This window comes from Peromyscus maniculatus, chromosome 23 (assembly GCF_049852395.1).
Source record: "Peromyscus maniculatus bairdii isolate BWxNUB_F1_BW_parent chromosome 23, HU_Pman_BW_mat_3.1, whole genome shotgun sequence".
Lineage (NCBI taxonomy): Eukaryota > Metazoa > Chordata > Mammalia > Rodentia > Cricetidae > Peromyscus > Peromyscus maniculatus.
This window is the reverse complement of record NC_134874.1, coordinates 7,573,394-7,597,061: the sequence shown is the minus strand read 5'-3', so window position 1 is coordinate 7,597,061 and position 23,668 is coordinate 7,573,394. Positions and strand designations below refer to the sequence as shown.

General features: G+C 48.7%; 1 protein-coding gene across 2 annotated transcripts in view; it reads left to right on the top strand.

Moving 5' to 3' along the window:
- The window catches only part of Ccdc60 (coiled-coil domain containing 60), a 158,287-nt gene extending 134,987 nt beyond the window's left edge, over positions 1-23,300 (top strand). For both annotated transcript variants that reach the window (XM_076560171.1, XM_006970818.4), the window contains 7 exons: positions 5,216-5,303; positions 9,649-9,720; positions 12,877-12,939; positions 14,110-14,232; positions 16,004-16,135; positions 19,498-19,687; positions 22,955-23,300. In XM_076560171.1, coding sequence (XP_076416286.1) covers positions 5,216-5,303; positions 9,649-9,720; positions 12,877-12,939; positions 14,110-14,232; positions 16,004-16,135; positions 19,498-19,687; positions 22,955-23,062 — 776 coding nt within the window. In that variant the 3' untranslated portion in view covers positions 23,063-23,300. The remainder of the gene's footprint in view (positions 1-5,215; positions 5,304-9,648; positions 9,721-12,876; positions 12,940-14,109; positions 14,233-16,003; positions 16,136-19,497; positions 19,688-22,954) is intronic.
- Positions 23,301-23,668: the final 368 nt, after the last annotated feature.

Sequence of the window (23,668 nt, the reverse complement as noted above, 5' to 3'; positions counted from 1 at the left end):
GGTCCCTTTCCTTGAAAGCTCTTCCCTCCCAAAAAAAGGCTGAAAATAGCCCCTGTGAGTTGTGTCACTCTGAGTCATCCCCCCCAGGGACACAGCCACGATCACCATGTACCTTCATAACACTTTAAAATATGTTTTTATGTATCTCCTTTTTCCATAGAATTTTACCCTTTCCACATTTCATAAATACAGAAGTTATGACTGAGATATTTCTACCTTATTTTCCCACATTCTTCAAATTCAGTGCCTGGTTGATCCTTACATTTATAGATGTGTTGTTTTTTGCTTGGTTTTGGGCTATTCTCGTGTATATGAGAGATACAACACATGCTTATATTTAGCCCAAGATGTCCTGTGAGTCACAATCCTCCTGCCTCAGTCTCCTGAAGGCTGGATTAAAGGTTTATGTGTGCCACCACACCCGCTCATTTTAACCATACATTGTAAAATGTACGAGCCAAGAATTTTATGAAGTTGACAAAGCACATATCTGTGTATCCATCATCACAATCTGACTTTAAAATGTTTCCATCAACTGTTGCTAGAGTTTTCCTGCCTTGCCCACAGTCAGGACAAATCTTTGTCACCCGCCAGTCCCACAGACGCTCAGACCCAACCAAGTAAACACAGAGACTTATATTGCTTACAAACTGTATGGCTGTGGCAGGCTTCTTGCTAACTGTTCTTATAGCTTAAATTAATCCATTTCCATAAATCTGTACCTTGCCACGTGGCTGGTGGCTTACCGGTGTCTTCACATGCTGCTGGTCATGGCGGCAGCTGGCAGTGTCTCTCCGCCTCATCCTTCTGCTTCTCAGAATTCTCCTCTCTCCTTGTCCCACCTACTTCCTGCCTGGCCACTGGCCAATCAGTGTTTTATTTATTGACCAATCAGAGCAGTTTGACATACAGACCATCCCACAGCAATCAACCCATCAGAAGACATGCCCATCCATTGTCCCTGTCCCTCCCCAGTCTGAACCTGAGGGGCCACAAATCTACTTTTCTACACAGAGATGTGTGTTTTCTCCTATTCGTCACCTTTAGTAATTCATAATTCAATTTAGACTCCTTAGGAGTCTACTGAAAGCTATTGGGTCTTTATTTAAGCAAAAAATTCAAAACCATGAATACCATCCAAGTGTAGGAAGCCCTCCGACCTCAGAAAGAGAAACTTGTAACCCCAGAGCCACACAAAAGCCAGATGCTGCAATCCCAGCATCCCCACAGAGAGACAGGAGACCAAGGCAAGAATTCCTGGGAGCTCCTGGGCCAGCTAGCCTCACACATACACACACACACACACACACACACACACACACACACACACACACAGTAGGAAAGTGACAGCAATCCTGTGTCAAAGTGGTGCAAGGTGAAGTCCAACATCTGAACTAGGGCTGGCCTGGGAAGAATGGGCAAAGATTGGGTGCTGCTGAGATTCAAGGAGGTCAGAGTAGACATAGGGTCTTGGCTTATCAGAGCCAAAAGTGTGCAAACCTCCAGAAGTGCAAGAAGGAGTCAGGACCTGTCAACAAAGGCCCAAGGAAGACCCAGAGCTCTCAAAGCCACTCTCTGAACAGAAAGAGAGTCAGAGATTGATTCCTCTGAATTTCTGGAAGCTTCTTCCTTCAATGCCTGTGTGTTATGCACTCGGGATGTGGAAGGAACAAGGGAATAGTGCATTAAAGGAGGAAAACAAGGAAGGTGGTAAACAGGGATGCTACGAGCAGCAAGATGACTAAGGTCACAGGTAAAAAGGAGACAATGGCAGTGGGTGCTGAGCTCAGTCACTGGGCTCAATCTTCCCATCAGCCAGGATGGTCCACAGAGGCCTCTCTCACCTCTGACCATTGAGCTGAGACCCGAAGACATGGGGCTAGGAAACACTGGACAGCTTTCTAACAGCCTCTCTGCTCCTTGCCCTGGCCCCACACATTGATCCAGAGAGAACTTTCTGGGTTAAATACTGGATACAGTGACCCCCGCCACCACCAGTTCAGCATCTTTTCAGTGGCGCCCGTGGCCTCTAAGACATCCTCTTATTCAGGATGCTTCTGTCTGGCTTAGCAGCCCAACCTCACCAGCAGACTTTCGTTTGTTCAAAGCACCATCCTACAGACTTCTTTTATCCCCCAACATCTGGGACTGGTAGATGCTTCCTTGATCTTCAAGCCCCAATTCAAATGCATCCTCCCTTGTGAAGCCTTGCCTGACCCACCCGGGTTCTCTCTTTTCAAGTCTCTAAGTACTTTGTATCAGGTCTTACCGGGAACTTGGTTTTTGTTTACTGTTCTCATCTCGTGGTATCAAAGAGGGACTTCCTTCAGGTGACACCGAGGCCTGAAAACAGTGACTTTAAAAAGATCAAAGTTTACATTTTCCTACAGATTAAGACTAATCGAGGATGGGTAAAATGACTTTCAAAAGTTCATCAAGCACCTGCCTTATCCCATCCTTTTAGTTGGCCAGCCTCAATATCCTCTCATGGTCCAGGATGGCTGACAGAGTTCTAGCCATCACCCATGTTCTAGGCTTGAAGCAGAAGGCAGTAGACAAGGTAGGAAAGTGCCCGCACCTGGGTGTGCATAAGCAACCTTCTCAACAGGTCCACAGTGCTTCTAAAATCCCATCGTCAGGCAGGTAAACAGGTGAGCAGGTGAAGGTACCCGACACCAAGTCTGATGACCTGAGTGGGGTGCCCAGGGCCCGAAGGGCGGAAGGAGAGCTGATTCTCCAAGATTCTCCTCTGACCTCCACATACATACACACAAGGAGAGAGGGGGAGGAGGAAGGGAGAGAGAGAGAGAGAGAGAGAGAGAGAGAGAGAGAGAGAGAGAGAATTAAAACCTCTAGAACTCAGTCATAAGGCTACAGTCAACTGCAAAGGATGATGGGAAAATTATCTAGAAAATGTTACCCTTCCAGATGGAAAAAAGAATAAAAGTTCCTAAGACTAAAAAGAGTGAAGGGGAAGGGAGATGAGACTCCTGCCCGCCTGGGTGAATTGGTCCACACCTTCAGCCTGGCACACACTGGTGTTCAGCAATGGCTGAGAAGTATCTCCACCAGAGATCTGTTCTGAAGGGGGAGCCCTTCTTCAGCTGCTCCACTCTTTCCTCTCATTAGCATCACCACCTCCACCCTGTTTGTCACAGCCTTGACCAAGGCTGACTAGTTTCCCAGCCTCAAAACTACATGAAATTGACGTCAGCCCCACGGGCTGTTCTGAGACAGCTCAACATCGCTGATATTCCCCAGCTATACAGAAAATGTAAGATTATAGCTCTAATAAAAGAGGACAGAGATGTAGTTTAGTTGGTAGACTGCTTGTCCGTCATGAATGAAGCCCTGGAGAGTTGCCAAGTGACAGCCTCGCCCAGTGATGATTCAGCACCTTGGACAGTTCTGGAGAAGGCTGTTTCCAAAGGTTCTGTTACCAAGCAGGTCCCTGACTGGAGTGGAAAAGAGTGAGGGGTGGGGACATGCAAATATGTGTCCTTGTCAAACACTGCCACTCACTTACTTGTCTTTTGTGGAACACACAGCTCACTCTGTATCTCATTTTCTAACTTTTAGGTATATTAGCTTCCTAGGGCTACACAATAATGTCTTGCCTCAACTTCGTTTTGGGCACCTGACCTCCAAATCTATGGTATCGGTGACGTGGTGACACCTTCCTTTTTCTAGCCTTCTCAAGCTGGTAGACACTGGGAAGGCTTGGCATCCTTCTGCTCATAGACACACCACTCGTGTCTGCCTCTGTCACCACATGGCCATGCTCTCCTTGGATGTGTCCCTCTCCCATTACAAGGGCACTAGTTATAGTCAGACTAGAATAAGAGCCCACCAACACTACACTACAGTGTACCCTCATCTTTACCCATCGCAATCCCCATAACTGCTTCCAATTAACATCACATTCTGAAGCCTTGGAGACTAGGAAACAAGATTCAAGTCATGGCGTCCAGGCCTCAAGAAATATTCAAACAGTAAATGGAACAGAACATATTAAGTGAGAAAATAAAAGTTGCTTTCATCACTTTCCATCACTAAGACACCTAGGGAATCGTTTGAGAGAGGCAAGACTTGTTGTACCGCAGGAGTTTCATTTCCTGGCCAATGGCATCATCGTTTCAGGAACATGGCGGGGGAGAGCATCACTCAGAGGTTCCCACCTCAAAGTGGCAGGGATCCCAGTGAGTAGAAAGGAGGGGGCTGGGCCAAGGGGGAGTCCTGTAAAATATATGCCCCCACCAACCTATTTCCTCTGGCTACATCCTGCCTCCTAGTAGCTCATTTAGAATCAGCTCACCCTTGGATTAGCACACCGGCCAAGTTTGCACCCTCACGACTCAGGCCTTCTTTCTCAGCAGCACCATGAGCCCAAGCCTTCAACACACTTCAAAATCACGACAAGGGTCAACTGGTATGGTGAAGGAGGTGAAAATCACGAGCCTGTCTGGAAAAAAAAATCAGTCGATGGGAGGCAGAAATGAGGATAATGTGTTCATGTCTTAGATTCTTTACGAAAGAAGTAGGGATCTGAATGTTGATGCAAAAACTTAGTTTCCAAAGGCTGGTACTCTCCTCAGATTGAGCAAGATACAATTGTGATCTGGATTCAGGATGGAAATCACCAGTTTGGAAAATAATCAGTTAGGGTTTCGCAAACAATATTTCCTATCAGGATCCGAGGCAGTTCTGTCTGGTTGAAGCAGAGTTGAAGATCCTTAAGGGGGCTGCAAAGATGGCTTAGTCAGTAAACTGTTCTCCATGCAAGTGTGAGGATATCGGTTCAGTCCTCACCCACATAAAGAGCCAAGTGTGGGGTGCCTGCCAGCAGTCTCAGTGCCCAGCAGAGAGAGACAGGAGGACCCCTAGGGCTTTGGTGGCCAGGCAGTCTAGTCAGTCAGTGAACTCCAGGTTCAGTAACAGACTCTTGTCTCAAAAGACACCCCATATTGACCTCTGGCCCCATGCATGCCCACACATGAGTATGTACACAGAGAGAGAGAGAGAGAGAGAGAGAGAGAGAGAGAGAGAGAGAGAGAGAGAAGAGAGAGCAGGAATACCACATGCAAAAAATAAATTAATTTTAAAGGAGTGGCAGAGTCAGATGTGTAGCCTGCCAGACCCTGTGAACTGCCCCATCTGCAACTCCCAGAGGCCGGGCATGGGGCTCATGTACTGTCCTGTCTCCTGTTTCCATCAGACCTGCAGAAGCTCCTGGAGATGGTCCGGGAAGACGCCCGAAGAACAATCATGAACATGGTGGACAATGTGCAGAAGACAGCTCCCAGGTGTGTCGCTTCAGCTCCTTGGGCAGTCGAAGGATGTCAGGCAAATAGCCACGACAGCCCCAGTAGCCCTCACCAACCGTCGGCCCAAACACTGAGCTGTGTGCTTTGCATGTGTGTAACTACCTTGGTTCTCACAGCAACCCCTAGAGGCGGAAGCTACCACTTTACTATTTTACAAGCAAGGGGCAGAGAGGCTAAAGGACTTACTACACAGCTGGTGGATGGTGACTCAAATTACTAAAGTCTAGGTCTTTCTAATTTCTTGACATGCCACCACTCTGCCTGTCCGGGACCCTGTGGGCTGTTATAAACGATGTGCTCGAGGGAGAACTTGGAAACCTAAGATTTAAAAAACTAGCGCCTTTTATATAACATAATGCTGCTGTCAATGTTGGCCAGAGAAGCAGGGGGCAGTAGTTAATACCGAGGCTCAGAGCTGGTCAAAGTGACGAGCACAAGTGACTGTACTTTGGATTGCTCGAGGCTAAATGAGACGTGTCTATCAACACCCCACAAGGCTCGTGGAACATTGCAAAAGAGGGGTTGGAAAGAATGTAAGAGCTGGAGGGTGGTGAGGGGTGCCCTGGAACACTGTCCTCGGGATATGGCGTGGCCATTGCTTTCACAAATGTACTGCAGCTATGGGCACATGCATAAGAAATGAACAAGATCAAGTCATCGCGCCGGGTGGCAGTGGCACTCGCCTTTAATCCCAGCACTCGGGAGGCAGAGGCAGGAGGATCCCTGTGAGTTTGAGGCCAGCCTGGTCTACAGAGCGAGATCCAGGACACACAACAAAACTACACAGAGAAACCCTGTCTAGGAAAAACCGAGAGAGAGAGAGAGAGAGAGAGAGAGAGAGAGAGAGAGAGAGAGAGAGAGAGAGAGAGAGAGAGAGAAGAGAGAGAGAGATCAAGTCATCGGGCTCAGTAATATTCCAGCAGGCAGCATGAATCAGACTCAGTGTGTTAGAGAGGGGTGGGGATTGGAAGGAGATGTGCTGAAGGGTGTCCAGTAGGGGGTTAGGAGGAGTGAGTTGGGGTGAATATGGGCAAGGTGCATTGTTTCCAGGCATGGAGTGGCCAAAAAGAAGTCAGAGATGAGCAAGTAGGAGTTTTGAGTTTACAGAGTTTGTCCAGTGTGTGCAAAGCCTCCAGCCCCATCCCCAGCACTGCAGACAAAAAAAAGGCAGAGAAACATAAAAACAATAAGCACAGTGACACACGCCTATAATCTCATTACTCAGGGAAGTGAGGTAGGAAGACCTTAAGTTCGAGGCCAGCCTGGGCTACATATCAAGACCCTATCTCCAAAAGGATCGTTGGCCTAGTCAGTAATGGTCATGAGAGTTTCTTCTCTCTTTGGAAAGAGATTTTCTTTCTTAAGCTGAGATTTGAGATGAGGTCAGAGGGGAAAGGCCTGCCTGTCAAAGGTGATGGACACATGGGGGGGGGGAATATTCAGGCAGTCACGTGCAGTCACAGTCAGAAGGAGACCACAGCGCCGTCAGGGAGCAGGACACAGCCAAAATGGGACAGAGAAAAGCATATGTTGGTGAGGGATTTCAAAGATTGGTAGTCTTGCCCTAAAAGCGTGGGCATCCTTGGATGCTCCAGCAGCAACCAGAATGACTGGCTCTTAAGAGGATAGTGTTGAACTTAAACCTGAGTTGTCCATCTTCTGGTGGGAAGCCCTGCCCATGGACTTGTGGCCTCTATAAATGCTCCAGAGAGAACACAGGATAGAGTAGAGTTCCCCTCTCAAGTATAAATTCCTCCGAGCAAGCAAATTACTCACAGAAAATAAATGAAGCCCACGAAGAGGTTTATCATGAGTCTCGGCCCACCGGGACGCCAGCTATGACTTATTGGTTATTGTTAGTGCTGTAATTACCCTTCTCCCAGTGTTTTCGAATACATCACGCCCCACCTCTGTCTGTTAATGATGAATCTGTGCGCTGCAGCCTCGACTCAAACCCACCGCCTCAGGTGGCACTTGGAGGCATTCTGAGACCGTGTTGACCCGTGAGGCGCTTGCCCGGCCAGCATTAGTGACAGACAAAGGTGACAAAGTTAAAGACTCACCGCTTGAGTCAAGTGGACAGAGATGCAAAGCCCGGTGCTGAGGACAGATGTCTCTGTCCTCCCTAAGCGTCTGTCGAAATGAGATCGCGAAGCACCATGGCACGGCACTGGAACCTAATAGACTAGGGAGCATCTCCATCCCACCACTCGATTTCTGTGTGATACTGGGCACATTGCTTCACCCAGTCTTGTTGCAATCCTGTAAAACGAAGCACCTTAGCAACTTACCCAAAATGGTTATAATGAGAGTTAAGTCATCCTGTCCTTGTAAAGTCCCAGGAATTTTCTGGAAGTTATGGCTCTCTCAGTGAGTCCTTAGAGCCTTTAGGGATATAGCACACTTACTTACATGCCGGCTCCTTCCCCGCATACAGTCAGCAACCAATAGATGCAGTGGTAGCGGTGGGGGCAGTCGTGACTTTTCTCACAGCACCTTGCTGAGACAGGTGCATCCGCGGTCACCAGTGTCACCGGTTCTAGTTCACTTTCCACTGCTGCGGTGAAACGTTGACCAAAATCACGTTGGGGAGGAAAGGGGTTCATCTCAGCTTACAACCCCAGCCCACACAGCCCAACACGGAGAGAAGTCAGGGCAGGAACCTGGAGGCAGAAACTGAAGAAGAGGCCAAGGAAGAATGCTGCTTACTGGCTTGCTCCCCATGGCTTGCTTGCTTCGCTTTCTTATAGAACCCAGGACCATCTGCCTAGGGGATGGCACCACCCACAGTGGGCTTGCTCTTTCCCACATCAGTAATCAATCAATAAAATTCCCTTCAGACATGCCTACAGGCCAATCTTGTAGAGGCATTTTCTTCCCAAATGCTCTAAGCTCTGTCAAGTTGAAAGAAAGAAAAAAAAAAAAAAAAAAACCTACTGAGCAAGCACAGCCCACCTCACAGATGGAGAACATCCATGATGACTTCCATATGGTTTCTAAAGCCTATGGCTCTGGGGAACCCTGTCATGTGGCTCTGCATTCAATTTAGCGATAACCATAGTTACAGAGAAACTGTAGAAATCTCCCTTCCTCGTTAATTCTTTCTAGGAAAAATGAAATCTCCCCAGTTCGGTAGAGCATCAGACACTGAAGCTCATGTGAGACCAATGGGGACAGGAAAGCGCTGACTTCCCTCATTCCACACACCACGCCAGCTCACACTGAGGTCAGCTGACAGGCTGAGAGGCTGATGGAGGCCTCGGAAACCCAACCCCAGCCAACCCTCAGCCTCAAGGCTGCAGGAAGATGGCTCCTCTGTGAAATGTAGTAATGCTTCAGACAGGATGCTGGGGATGAGAACTGGTGTGTCTGTGAAGAGGTCAGTGTCTAGACCTCATCTCAGACCCACCGAGGCAAAACCTCCAGAGCAGCCCTGGCATCTAGTAAGCTCCTCAAGTGGGCACTGTCTCAGAGTCTGAGAAACAACTGCTGTGTGTAGACTTCCATGGAGCATGAAGTTCTGGGTTTCTCTGTGGAACCTGATGGGAGAGGGGTAATTCTAGGAGTACTGTAATTCTAGATGTGTGAAATTGTAGATGAATCTGGAACTCTAGATAAGGCTGTCATTCTAGGTGAGTGTGGAATTCCTAATTCCCCATCTTTCTGTATGTGTATGTAAATATTGTTGTATAGGTGAAATTCTAGGTGTATTCTTTTTCTTTTCCTTTTTTTTTCTTTTTCCTTTTCTTTTGAGACAGGGTTTCTCCATATAGTTTTGGTGCCTGTCCTGGATCGATCTCGCTTTGTAGCCTAGGCTGGCCTCAAACTCACAGAGATCTGCCTGGCTCTGCCTCCCGAGGGATGGGATTAAAGGCGTGCACCACCACCGCCTGGCTCTAGGTGTATTTTTAATTCCAAAAATGTCTATATAATTGTGTGTGTGTGTGTGTGTGTGTGTGTGTGTGTGTGTGTGTAATTAAATTGTGAGTTTCTGAGTTAGGTGCAGTTCTATAGTATCTATGTGTGATTCTGGGGTTCTGCAGTTCTCCAGAGGAGGGAGATCATCCTGGTGTTTGTCCGTGTGTCTAATTCTGAAAAAGTGGGGGGTTCTAAATGCAGTTTCTGAGCACAACTTAGCCCAGCACAGCCAAGTCTCTGAACATGTGGCCAGAATCAGTGTTCTCAGCAGACTCCCCAGCTGTTCCCTCTACTGCGGCTCTGTAGTTCACTCTGTGGGGAGGCAACTGGTCCCAGTACAGACACCTGCTGCCGGAGGGGCACCTGGCATCTGACACTTTGTTACAAGACTCCCCTTGCTTTGCAGCCTCATGTCTATAGTCAAGCAAGCCAAGAGCGATTCTGCGGTTAAGGAGTGGCAGACCACCCACAAGTCCAGGTAGGAAATTCTGAAGGCTACAGCAGGTGGATGCAGGGTGGAGAGACAGGGAAGCTGTCCCTGGCCCAGGGCCACCACATAGATGCTGAGAGGAGAAGGTCTGGGAGGGGCAGCTCTCCCTTCTCCTGACATCACTGAAAACAAGCTCCATCTGCTGCTGGCCTGGCAGCCAGTACCCAGATACTTCTCCTCAACATTTATATTGCATGCTTTTCGCTAAACTCTTTTCCCTCCATGAAGAAACACAGTTGGGAGAGCATGGCACAGGACCCCCTTCTATTGTAAAATCCAATTTCATTTTGCCTGTTTGAGATCTGCAGTGTGATACTGTGGGGGCACATATGCCCGAGCCTGGAGGACTTTACTCTGAATTAACTTCACCCCTTCCCTTTGAGTAGTCTGTCTCATGACATGGAGTTGGTCCCCTGATTCTTCCAAGGTCCCCTCTGAGGGCCAGGAGCTGTGCCAGGTCTGGAAGCTTTGATAAGCAAATGAAACAAATACACAGTGCACTCATACATTTGACTGGAACATTCTTCTGCTTTGGGGCCTTAGATAGTCCAAGGAAGCCCATGGATGCCTTTCAGAAGGATGTTATAAATGTGTGTGATAAATTACGAGGATTCTGAAGGCATCTACGGTAATAAGTTACTGGATTACTTCCCAATTTGAAGTATAATCTTCTAGGAGCTTAATGGTGCATTACAGAGTAAGACCTCACGGTAGGGCTAACAAACACTGTGACTTTGGATTAGCATTGAGTGTCAGTGATTCTTGAGACTCTCTCCCACAACCGTCACATGATATGCAAATGCCCACTGTTGCCATCTCAGTTAAAGACTAGTTAAAATAGAGATAATTTTTTTCTCTGTCTGCCTCCATGGGCCTCCTGAATTCTCCCCATTTTTGATAATTGATAATGTAGGAAGCGTTCCTCGGTTAACCCCATGGTTGGCCGTACAATCGTGGCTATGAAAAGTCCCCTGGGGAAAACGGGTGGAGGGATGGGAGTGTGCTTGCCAGCAAGGCTTTAACCTGGGCAGGGTACGGTATTTCAGCTGAGACCTCCAGAACAAAGACGAGCCAGCCTCCCTGTGGGGAGCGAAATCTAGGAACAGGGTTCAAGCCGAGGGAAGAGCCCATGCCGAGGGCCTGAGACAGGAGGCACCAAGCAAAGACCTCTGTGAGGACAGGGCAGGGGAGGCTGAGGAAGACAAAGGGGCCTTTGCAGCTCATTTGTCTGCCCATCACCAACTGATGACACCGCATCCCTCACCTCCCACCTCCTCTCTGAGGAGACAGCAGTCTATAGGAGAAAGGCTGAACCAGCATGGTCTCCTCATGATTCATCTGCAGGGGTCAGGGCAGCTGGTTGGAATCTGGTCCTGTCTACCTGTATATTATTACTGGGACCCTGCATCCTCTCCAGGTGGGATAACACACTTCCCATCACCTCCAAGGCCCAAAACCTCCAGGTCCAATCCCAGAAGTTTCTAGAAAAAATAGCAAATGCCAGGGCCTGCGAGATGGCCAAGTCAACCTCCCAAAAGTCACCAAAGCTGTGAAGCTGAAAAGGAAGTAATCCAACCATCATAGGAACAGCAGGACAGCCTTGCCCCCAGATCCCACAGAGAAAGTGGCCAAGTCTGCTGTTGGGTTATTTGGGAGAAATGGGGGAGACAGGGATGTATGTAAAGCAGCGCTAATAAAAAGAAATGTCTCAGTGTGCCAGGTGTGGTTGATCCACACCTTTGCTCCCAATGCTCAGGAAGTAGAGGTGGGCAAGTATCTGTGAGCTCAAGGTAGCCTGGTCTACATAGGGAGTCCAAGCCAGCCAGGGCGACATGGTAAGACCCTGTCTCAAAAATGGTGCTCAGGGATGGGGTCATGGCTCCGCTGGTAAAAAGTGCTTGTCATGCAAGCATGAAGACCTGAGTCTGAATCCCCAGGACCCACATTAAAAGTGGGGTGTGGCAGCATGTATCTGTAACACACACACACACACACACACACACACACACACACACACACACACACACACTGATATTCAAGTGTCCTGGGAGGAAGGCGGAAGGAAGCTGGGAGTGCTGGATCTGATCTGGAGTGATAATCTACTCGTGGAAGCTGGCCTAGCTAGAACCACAGGGTGGAACAGCCGTACAGAAAATCTAATTGGTCTACACCTAGAAAGAGTCCAAGGATGTGATAAGTTGAGTGGCCCAGAGGAGGTGTGACAACCAGGCTGGACTCTGAATCTAGACTCTGGACTCTCAACTGAGGCGCCTGGGTCTTCAGTTGAGGGGTGTATTAGTCGGAGTTCTCTAGGAACAGAACTGATGGGAAGAATCTATAGATACTGAAGGGGAGTTCATTAGAACGGCTTAAGGCTGGGGCCCGGCTAGCCTGGCAACAGCTGTCTCCCTAAGGAAAGGCCAAGAATCCTAGCACTTGTTCAGTCTAGGGGGCTGGATGTGTCAGCCGGCCTTCAGTCTGTGCTGGGATCCTGGAGATGCCTCAGCAGCAGGGCAGACAGACTTGCCCGCGAGAGTGAGGGCAGGCGTCCTTCTCCCATTTCCTTCCACGTGTGATGGCACCAGAAGGTGTGGCCCACCTCAGATGATCGAGACGCAGTGTGGGTCTTCCCACCTTAAGTGACACGATCGGGAGAAATCCCTCACGAGTGTGCCCAGCCGCATGGACTTTTAGTTACTTCCAGTCAAGTTGGCAGCCGAGGGTAGCCATCGCAGGGGCCCGGCTTAGGAAATGAAGTGACAGCACCAACCGAAACACGGGGAGGAAGACTCGGCCATCCCCTTCCCAGCATGCACCTGTCCCTACTGAAGATAGCACGTGATCCCGACACTACGCGGAGGTCAAAGTTGAAGAGTCTGAGGATGCAGGACTCACCGCGGACCATGAGACAAAAGAACAGTAGGGATGGCGGGAGAGGGGCAAGCGGGACGCTTGAGGCAGAGAGCAGGACAGGAGAAAGGCCCGGGCTTGGAGATGACGTGCACTGAGCCCTGGTGCCCGGGTAAGAGTCTCCTCTGTGCCTGAATTCTGGGGGACTAGCACAGGCGCGGGGGCGGAGGGGAGGGAGGCGCTCAGAGGGACCGCGTATGAAAAACAACTGGAAATTGTCCCTTGGTGTTTCAGTGAGAGATCCAGCACTACAAGCGGAGAAAGCCACACCGTGGTGACCCAGAAGAAGTCAAAGGGGTAAGCCAGGTGGGGAAGCGGACATCATGGTCAAGAGGCAGGCCTCACCATGGTAACCGCATCCTTTGTCTCCCAGGGGTATGGGGAAAGCTCAGTGCAGCCCTGACTCCCCGCAGCCATACACAGGAAAGAGGGACAAGGGTCCCACACACCAGATAGTGGGCAGCCCTGCGGAATAGAACATAATGTGGAAATCCCTCTGCAGCACCAAGCACCATGGGCTGCACCCTACGCTCCTGGCCTTGTGTATTCCCCAAGTCCAAGCCTGCCAGGCAGGAGCATTGTCTCATTTTACAGAGTCACAGGCTGAGAGTCGGCCACAAGCAATGTCCCAGTCAGGGCCACACAGCTGCGAAGGGGTGAAGCTGGAGTCGGAGGCTCACTATCCTCGACATTTGCTGGGACCCAGTGGAAGCCCCCCCCCCCCACTGTGGCTCGTGAGCTACCACCTGTAGCATGAATCTTTTTTCTTATTAATAAAATCAAACCTGAAGCCAGGTATTGGGGTGAACACTGGAAGGTCAGAGAGACAGAACGAGCCACAGCTACCTCACCTGGCCATCTTCTCAGCTGGTCTTGTTTCCTCAGACTGGAAGCCTCTGTGTCCTCATATCCAAATGGCTTTCAGCTGAACTGCTGCTCAAAAGCCTGAAAGCTTAACCAGCCAAATGCTTAACCAGCCAAATGCTTAACCAGCCAAATGCTTAACCAGGCCAAATGCTGCTAGTGTCTGGTCCTCACGCCTTATATATGTTTCTGCTTTTTGCCTCACTCCCTGAGATTAAAGGCTCACTTTCTGGGATTAAAGGCATGAGTCACCATGCTTGGCTGTATCCTTGAGCACATGGATTTCTGCCTCTGGAATGCTAGGATTAAAGGCGTGTGCTACCACTGCCTATCCTCATGTTTAGTATTGTGGCTGTTCTGTCTCTGACCCCAGATAAATGTATTAGGGTGCACAATATTTTAGGGAACACAATACCACCACAACCACCTGTTCTTCCAACCCCCAAAGGGGATGCCGGGGGTGGGGGTGGGGGGACGCTCCACCCAAAAACAGAGAGCCCAGTTAGACACTAGCATCTTGGGCTCAGGGAGGCCAGTGGGACCCATGAGGCTACCAGGAGTGTCCATTGGCCCCCATCCCCCAGTGGTTTCTCTTGTCAACAGCCGTGCTAACCGTGACATCGTCCACTGCAAGAGTGGCGTGTGCAGCACTCTGCGGGCCAAGTTTTACAGCGTCGCCCAGGAGGCCGGCTTCTGCCTGCAAGACAAGCTGGAGATCCTCATGAAGTAAGGGCGCACACATGCCTGGCTCATTGCCGGGACACGTACCTGGTTACCTACTGCATGTTCAGCATGTGTCCAGGGCTGGGGCTAGAGCAGGAACAAAGGGAGCCGTCTTCCCTGCCCTTGGAGTGGGGGGGTGGGGGGCTCACTCTGCCCCTTGAGAAACAGAAACAAAATCACTGTATCTACAAAGAGACACGGTTTAGAAATCATCTCACGTGGGAAGAAAACCGGTGTTATGTCAGAGGAGGATGGAAGGAAGGGAGGAGAGAAACAGCAAAGGAGAAAGAGGGGTGAGGAGAAAGATGAGGAGGAGGAGGGAGAGGAAGAAGCAGGGGAGGGGAGAAGCAGGAGATGAGGAGGAGGATGGATCCCAATTCAGGTTGGGTGATCAGGGAAGTCTTCTCTAAGGAGGTGGCTTTAGGATGACCATGAAGGGAGCAGAGGAACCCAGAAGAGAAGAAACTAGGAAGAGAAGGGTTCCCGGTAGAGGTACCTGGGGACTCGGATAGGAGCAAGAAGTGGCAGCGACTCCCACATGACACACAGTCAGGATGCTGTCAGTGTGGTTCAACATGAAGAGACCACTAGGAGCCTCCTCCTCGATACTAGAGCCCATCCCCTAGCTAAGGTGACCGCGTGCCCCGGGGAACTCACCCACCCCAGCAGGGCTTCCCGGTGACCCTTTACATTCCCTTTCCTGCTCAGAGCTCACCATCTAGAGAGACAGGTGAGTACACAAGAATCTGCCACACAGGGCAGTGAGGGCCATCAATGATGGGGAAGAGCAGAGGGCTAAGGGAACACAGGGAGCTGGTGCCCCCCTGACCTGGGAAAGCCACCTGAACATCTGCATGAAGGAGACATTCTCGGGTTAATGAAGGGCAGTGCCAGCTCCAGGGTACCGTGTTAGGCTCCACCGCTGAGCTAAGAGCTTTGCCGTTATGCATCATAATGGTGCCCAACAACCCCACAGGTAAGGGCTTTATTTAGACCCCCTACAGATGCCCCAAGTCCATTCAGAGAGGTCTTGTACATGACAAGACAATAAAGCTGGAATCCAACCCCAGAGAATCTGGCTTGGAAATTAAGAAGGGGAGGAACTCCAAGAACAAGCAAAGTCCCAAATGGTAGGAAAGGAATTGCCAAGTGTCCACTGTGGCTGGCTCTCGTGACGCTTGAGAGGAGATCAGAGTGCTAGACAGGGTCCAGATCACAAAGCTACTACCTCCTAGTGTGGAGATAACACTTTGTCCCAAAGACTCTGACTGTGACGGAGAGGCATACAATTCTAAGCATGATAATGCAGTTGGGAAGCGTAGAAACTGGGTAAACTGGGACCTTAAAGAATGAATTGTTCTAAATTCTTTATTCTAAGTGAGATAGATGCAAAGCATTGGGTGCTGGGCGTGGGGCATTAGGCGTGGGCATAATCACAACATGAACTCTCTTTGGAGAGAGGGCGTGTGTGTGCAAAATGATGAGACTGAGGAAGAGAACAACCAACATGAGCTTAGCACCTACTGTGTGCCCGGCAGTACGCTCAGTGCTCTGCACACAGCATTTAATTGACGTCTCTGAGAGGCGGCAAGATCACTTTCAGCACATTGGAGAGAGCTATGGTCTGGAGAGCCCAGTCATAACTGACAAGGCAACAAGAGCTCCACAGAAGAAAAAGTGGTGGGTGGCATCTTCGAGAGCTCACCCGTAGCTGGAGGAGGCGGAGCGTTCTGTGCCTCTGATTTCCCTCCCCCTCCTTCACGCCACATCATAGGCGCCAAGAAGAACGGGGTATCCAGAAGTTCCACTCTTTTATTCTTACCTCAACTTTCCAAAAGGATTTATCAAAGATGAGGCACCGGGTCTCGATGGTGAAGGGGGATGCAGAAGAGATTGCGGACCACTGGTAAGACCCCCGAGGACCAGGCACGCTGGTCCCTTAGCGTTACCTCATGGTCCATTCCAGGGTTCTTCAGTAGCCTGGAGACATTAACTCCCAACTACCATCAGCCACCACTCCGTTCCCCCAGATCAAACTGCAATCATGGAAGAACCTCCTAGAACCACGAGTCATGAAACCTGTCCTGGTCTTCATAGTTACCTCATTTTGGGTCCAGACTTAGAAATAAGGAGAGCTCACTTGCTACCCCCCCAACCCCCGCACCCCTCCACACACACTGAAGAGTAATACCAAACCTGTCAATCAAATGGCTGCAGAGTCTGAGTTCTCTGAGGTTATCACTGTATAGTCCTGGGAACACTGTGCCCAGCATGTAGAAGAGGATGGATAGCAACATGGCGAGGGCCGGGGTCTGCTGCATGGCAGGGTGATGGCACTGGGTATTTTGAAATAGGCAGAAGGGGGAGGGAGGTACCGAACCTCTACGGAAAAGTGATGAATGCTCGGTGGATGTACTGAGCATCTAGATTGGGACATTATATATTGCCTACGGGTGCATCCATATTGGGACATTACACACTGCATACACGTTCTGACACTTGCTGGGTGTGGAGCCAGGCTGCTTTAATCCCAGCACTCAGAAGGCAGAGGCAAGTGGACCTCTAGGAGTTCCAGGCCAGTCTGGTCTCCACGATAAGTTCCAGGCTAACCAAGGCTGCACAGTGAGACTCTATGACTCAAGACTCACAGTGAGACAAAAGAATAAACAAAAAAGTCCCGACGTGTGACACACATACCCTAGAAATAGGTTCAGTGATTATGTCAATTAAAACAAGATTTTTAAAACTTTAAAGGAAATGCTGGCCCACCTTAAGAAATCACTCTGAACCGAGTGACTGATGGATGGCAGAGGCTACCCTAAGAAAATTTAATGTTTCGTATTGTATCCTTCCAAATCCTTAAGGATACAAATGAAAGCCCTATTTCACAAGGAAACTGGGTCTCAGAGAAGTCGGTTCACTTGTCCTAGGCCACACTATTTGTAAGTGGTGAGCATAGGACATGAGCTCCTGTCTGCTCTCAAACCACGCATTCACTTGTAATATTGAATCAGAGTCTGACCTTCTGTGTGTTGGGAACCCCATTCTGCCAGGATGAGGAAAACAAGGTCTAAAAAAAGATGAGAAAAATGGAGAGATGGACCTAGACTCCCTCCCACATTATTACTGATGTGGAATAGGAACTCAGACCCTGAGCTTCAGGAGAGATGTGGGAACCACCCACACTGCCTCACATGCCTGGGTCTTTGCTATCTCATGAGCAGTATCTATTCCCGAAGGTGCATGGGCTCCCAAAGGTGCCTTCTGCAAGGGGGAAGGGAGAGGTGGTTTATAACCCAGCTTCTTTGAGAAGAAAAGTGGAAGGGTAATAAGCTAACTCACACGATGATATTAGAGTGGGAACTTAGTGTTGAGCCTCTCACGATGGGACTCAGCCAGCGTCTCTAATGATGGAGCTTTCGGTATCATCATGGAGAAACAAGGGCCCTCCATAGCATCATTAAAATCAAGTCAAATGAATCACAGCCTGCCAGCAAGCATGCTCAGCTGGGCCCCTCCTTCATCCAGTTTCTCATCCACTCTTTCTGATAATAACTATTGAACACCTACTATCTGTTGGGCCCAGTTAGCTCAGCACCATGCGCTGAGTAACTCAGGCAAAGTTTATGTTTGTATGGGGATTCATGCTATGCAAAGACGCAGGAACAAATATATAAATGCATTCCCTAAGTACAAAGGTGAGTACCCAGGAATGTTTGGTGGGTGAAGCTATTTTTCAAAATCTTCAATATGTGATGGAAGAGAGTACTTTTCATCATCATAAACTATGTCATAATTCTATAATTAAATTGTTATCTTATTATTACTAATTAGTACATGTGTATGGTGATATTGTGTCCCCCAATATATTGTGCACCTTAATAAACCTATTTGGGGTCAGAGAACAGAACAGCCGCTAGATAGACATAGAGGCCAGAAAATGGTCACACACACACACACACACACACACACACACACACACACACCTTTAATCCTAGTATTCTGGAGGCAGAGATCCATCCGGATCTCTGTGAGTTCAAAGCCACACTGGAAACAGCCAGGCATGGTGACTCACGCCTTTAATCCCAGGAAGTGATGGCAGGAAGCAGAAAGATGTGTAAGGCATGAAAACCAGGAACTAGAGTCTGTTAAGCTTTTAGGCTTTTAGCAGCAGTTCAGCTGAGATTCATTCTGGATAAGGACTCAGAGGCTTCCAGTCTGAGGAAACAGGATCAGCTGAGGAATTGGCAAGGTGAAGTTAGCTGTGGCTGGTTCTGTTTCTCTGATCTTTCAGCGTTCACCCCAATACCTGGCTCCGGGTTTGTTTTTACTAATAAGAACTTTTAAGATTCATGCTACAGATGTGAGAAAGGGAACACATCCAGAGTTAAGAGAACAACTTCGCGGATTCTGTTCTCTCCTTCCACCTTTTTGTGGGCTCTAGGGCTCAAACTCAGGTTGTCAGGCATGTGTGACAAGCACCCTACCCGAGAACACTTTCTAAACACATGCCATCATTTGTCCTAAGTAAGCCCTGACCACATTTAAAGCATGCTCTTAGATCTAAGGTAGGTTAGTAGGTTAGACAGAGATGGGTTAGAACCCAACTAAGATGGGTTAATCTCCACCACCTCAACCATGCATTCCCAGTGGTAACATGAGACACACAGCCTGTCAATTGAGCTTATTATCATGGAGATGGAAAATGCACAGCCCATCATCTCCATCTTCATCGCCACCATCATCTCCACCACCACCATCATCTCCATCATCTTCATCACCACCATCATCACCACCACCACCACCATCTCCACTACCACCATCATCTCCTTCACCACCATCATCTCCAATGCCACCATCATCATTGATTGTCCGAGCCACTATCATCTAGAAAACACCCACAGATGTGTCCACATCCACCCTGGCACGATTAAAAGTCAGAAGAGAATCTCAAATGCCCATTCACCCCCATTTTGTTTTCTGTATTTTCACGCTATCTGCTTTATAGAGCATTGTTCTATGAATACAGCCTTTTAAAGAATGACCCTTCTTTGTTTTCCAGTGAAACAGAAGCTGGCTACCCTTAAAAATAAATACCTCATGTATGACCCTACAAAAACTGGGTATAGAGGACAGGGCCCCCACATAGAGGCTCATGATGCCCTCAACACATCGCAAGAGTAGAAAAAGAAAATGAAGGAGGCCCCAAAGGGCCAAGATCCCCATCCCAGGGCTTCCCTAACTGGCTCTCTCCTCTTGGACTTGAAGGTACTTTGATCTGTTGTCCAAACTCCCTGAGGACCTGAAGAACTTCCGGCCTGCAAAAAAGATCCTGGCAAAGCTGCAGAAGTTTGGAGAGAACCTAGACCTGAGGATCCGGCCGCATGTCCTCCTGAAGGTGCTCCAGGACCTGCGGATCTGGGAGCTGTGCTCCCCAGACATTGCGGTGGCCATTGAGGTAATGACTGTTCTCCCCACTCCTCTCACAGTGCCTCGGGTGCCCTCATTCAGTCGTCTGTCAACAGCCAGACACGGCTGAAGTGCAGGGGACCCAACCATCACGAAACACAAAAACCCTGCCCTCTGAAGCTTTTACTCTAATTGCAAAGAGAGTATCACATGGCCTTGGTCATTGGAGTCTATGTAAGCAATACTCCCTGGAGACTAGGAGGCTTGGAGGGGACATAAGTGGGTTAATCATCGAAATGCACATCTCAAAGCGTGCTACTGAAACTTCAGTTGGTTCCTGGGCCGGCGGTGTGGCCCTCACTGCCTGCTTGTGGGGAATGTGAAACCTCAGGCACCCAATTTGCCAATACAGAATTGACCTCCTAATGAGGTCCCAGGTGTGTCGGATGCATGGTGACACTGAGGAGATCTGGCTTAAATTCTGGAGGACTCAGCTAACCAGAGCACATGGGACAGGTAAGGTTTAATCTTGCACTTGAACGGTGAGAAGTCAGAATCACGAAAAGAAGGCAAAAGCGCAGAGTAAGGAGATAACACGGCCTGACTTGTTGCAGAAACACATTGCAAGTCATTGGGTGTGGCAGAGAGAGGTCAAGGAGGTGAGGTGTCAGCCCCAGAAGACCTGTGAAGGTCACGGCAGAGCTTCTCGGCTCTCCTCAAGGGTGCTAGAAGCTTTTCCCATCACCGGCATCCCTAAAGTCTTGAGGCATCAAAGATAACAGCAGTAAGGATGCCAAAGAGAGGTTACAGATGCTTGTGGAGCCCGAGGTGGTGGTCCAGGCCTGGGATCCCAGCTGCTCTGGAGGCTAAACAGAAGGATCACAGTTCCACTGCCTGCCTGGGCTACAGGGTGAGCCCAAGGTCACCCCTGACAACCTAGCCAGATCCTATCTCAAAATCAAATGCTAACAGAGGGCTGGGGACGCCCCTCAGGGACAAAGCACGTGCAAATCACATGCAAGGCCCTGACGTCAACCCCCAGTGCTTTTTAAAATATGCTTAGGTTGCATCCTTGATTTCAAAGATTTTATGTTTTAAGATTTATTTATTTTTATCTTGTACATATGAGTGTTTATCTGCATGTATTTATGTGCACCATGTGAAGTGCCTGGTGCTCTTAGAGGCCAAAAAAGTCATCAGATCCCTCTGGAACATGTTACATGTAGTTCCAATCTGCCATGTGGGTGCCAGGAACCAAATCCTCTGCCAGAGCAGCAGGTTTTCTTAACCACTGAGCCATCTCTCCGGCCCTTATCTTATTTTTAAACTATGCATATGGGAGGGTGAACATGAGTACAGGTGCCAATGAAGGCCAAAAGAGGTCATCAGATCCCCCTACAGGTAGAGTTAGGAGCAGCTGTGAGCTGCCTAATGTGGGGGCTGGGGACCAAACTCGGGTCCCCTGCAAGAGCAGCAGACACCTGAGCCCCCTGACTTATCTCTGAAGTCCGCTCATCCTTCATCTTATCAGGTTGGATGTGTGCATTTTAATAGGGACGTCGGCCCCTCCTGAAGAAGCAGCAACTCAAATGGTGGATCTCTAAGAGTAGACAGGCTTAAGAACACATTGGTCCTTCCACAGGATGACGTGTGTGTGTGTGTGTGTGTGTGTGTGTGTGTGTGCGCGCGCACACGCACACACACACACACACACACAGGGCAAGGTCAAGAGTGGTGGAGGAGGTGGCCCTGTGGACCCATTAAGATGCCCAGATTCGACTCTGATCACCAAAGAAGGCACCTTCAGGAAAACCTCTGACAGACTAGACAGAACTAGTCTGAGGGTGACTGTCCACCTCCGCCCCTGCCCCCACCCACCGGTTACTGAGGTCTGTGGAAGGGTGATCTTCCCGGGTGCTGAAGAGGGGGAGCCACGTCAGCTCCCCCTTGCCCAACAGTGAGCCCATAGACGTGGGAACTGACATCAGCAGGGTCCTGATGAGGGGAACGTCATAAATCGCCTAACAGCAGGAGCCCACAGGAAACACTGGGTTCTGTGTGTCTTCAACCCTTTCCTGGAGCTCGAAGTCGCATCTGTCGTCAATGCTCAATGGGGGCACTGACCGAAACAAACTTTTTAAGGACAAGTGACATTATAAGAGCTATTCATGCCACTTGCAGGGAAGTGGACATGGCATTGTTATACTAAGCTTAAAAGGCAAGACCACCAGATTTTCTCTTTTCACACATACACATACATGTGCACACACACACACACACACACACACACACACACACACACACACACACACATGAATGGGGACAAGAGAGGGTACTTGGGAATGGATATTGTCAATGAAATTGATCTTCTTGAACGGTTAGGAACTTATTACAATTTTAAGCTCATCTCATTGCCAAGTCACCTAAGAAAGTTTGAAGAGAGGAAGAAACCCCATCTGGAAACATTTTTAATTCTGCTCTTTTGACTTCTTAATATCTTAAGGGCCAGAGAGATTGCTCAGTAGTTGTCCTATCCTGTCTGATGCAATTAAGGAATGAATGCTGTTGCTGGACACCATAAAGGAAATCAACGGTTCAGACAGGAACTTTCTTGATTGATTGTGAAGGGTCACCGTCAGTGACTGCCCCCAACTATCCATTGCCTTGTCCCCACTCCTGCATTGGACATTCATTAGAAGGTTCCCGGGCCAAATGCATTGTCTCTGCTGCTTTAAGACCTGTTTTGAATTCAAATAAGAACAACACTCAAAGGGCTGGAGAGATGGCTCAGCAGTTAAGATCACTGACTGCTCTTGCCAAGGGCCTGGGTTCAGTTCCCAGGCCCCACATGGCCATCCACAACCACTTATCACTCCAGTTCCAGGGAATCTGATGCCCTCTTCTGGCCTCCACAGGCACATACATATACTCATACATATAAAATAAAATAGTAATTTTTTAAAGAAAAAGAATTTTTCTTCTAATAATATTTCCATAGTATAAAATAAACATCAAGTGATAAGTCATCATCAAGCATGTAAATCAAGAAATGTGCATCAAAAAATGGTATATAACATAACCACGTTTATTTTAGAATGTATTCTAATGTCCATTTAATGATAAATGTCAACAATGCAAAAATCTCAATTATTTTTGTACCAACTTAAATATGAATGTCCAAATCATCGGGGGGTGGGGGGAGGCATCCTGAATATCAATCACAAAGTCTTCTGGAATGCCAAAGAGAGGTTGGCAGAGGGGCAGGCTAGTCCAGCTTTCAAACCAGACTCAGAGTAACACTGTGTTTACCCCACAGTTCGTGAGAGAACACATCATCCATATGCCGCAAGAGGATTACATCAACTGGCTACAGACCCGGGTCAACATGCCCATCCGGCAGTACATCACCCCGGCATGTACCTGAGTCCAGCCTGTGCTATCACATGGACACACATCGTGGAGCAGTGAGGTCACCTGAAGACACTTCTAAAAATGCGTTAGTCTGAGATGATGGTTCCATGTGTCTCTCCCCCCTCCTCCCCCACCAGGTTCCCTGTCTATGCTCACTGTTCAACCCTGACTCTGCCAACTCTTCCAGGCTCCCTCACCATGCCCCTTTCCTAAAAATCCTATATAATAAAATTGAGTTGGATGCTTAACAACTGTCCAAGGAAGAGTTCAAGCTATGGCATTTGGGGGTGGCAGTCAGATCTTAGGAGAACAAGTTATCACTTGCTGAGCTTTTGCATCGACAGCCCAGGGCTATATCACATAATTATTTATATTAGCATATAATATGAGTTTCTTGAGTAGATACTAATGGTGTACCTATTCCATACCATTGGAGCTAGAATGTTATTTTCAATATACATATATGGTTTTGGATGGATGGACAAATGGATGAATAAATGAATGGGTAGAGAGCTGGATGAATAAATGAATGAATGGCTGGATGGATAAATGGATGGGTAGATTATAGATGGAGGGAGGGAAGGAGGGAGGGATGGGTAGATTATAGATGGATGGGTAG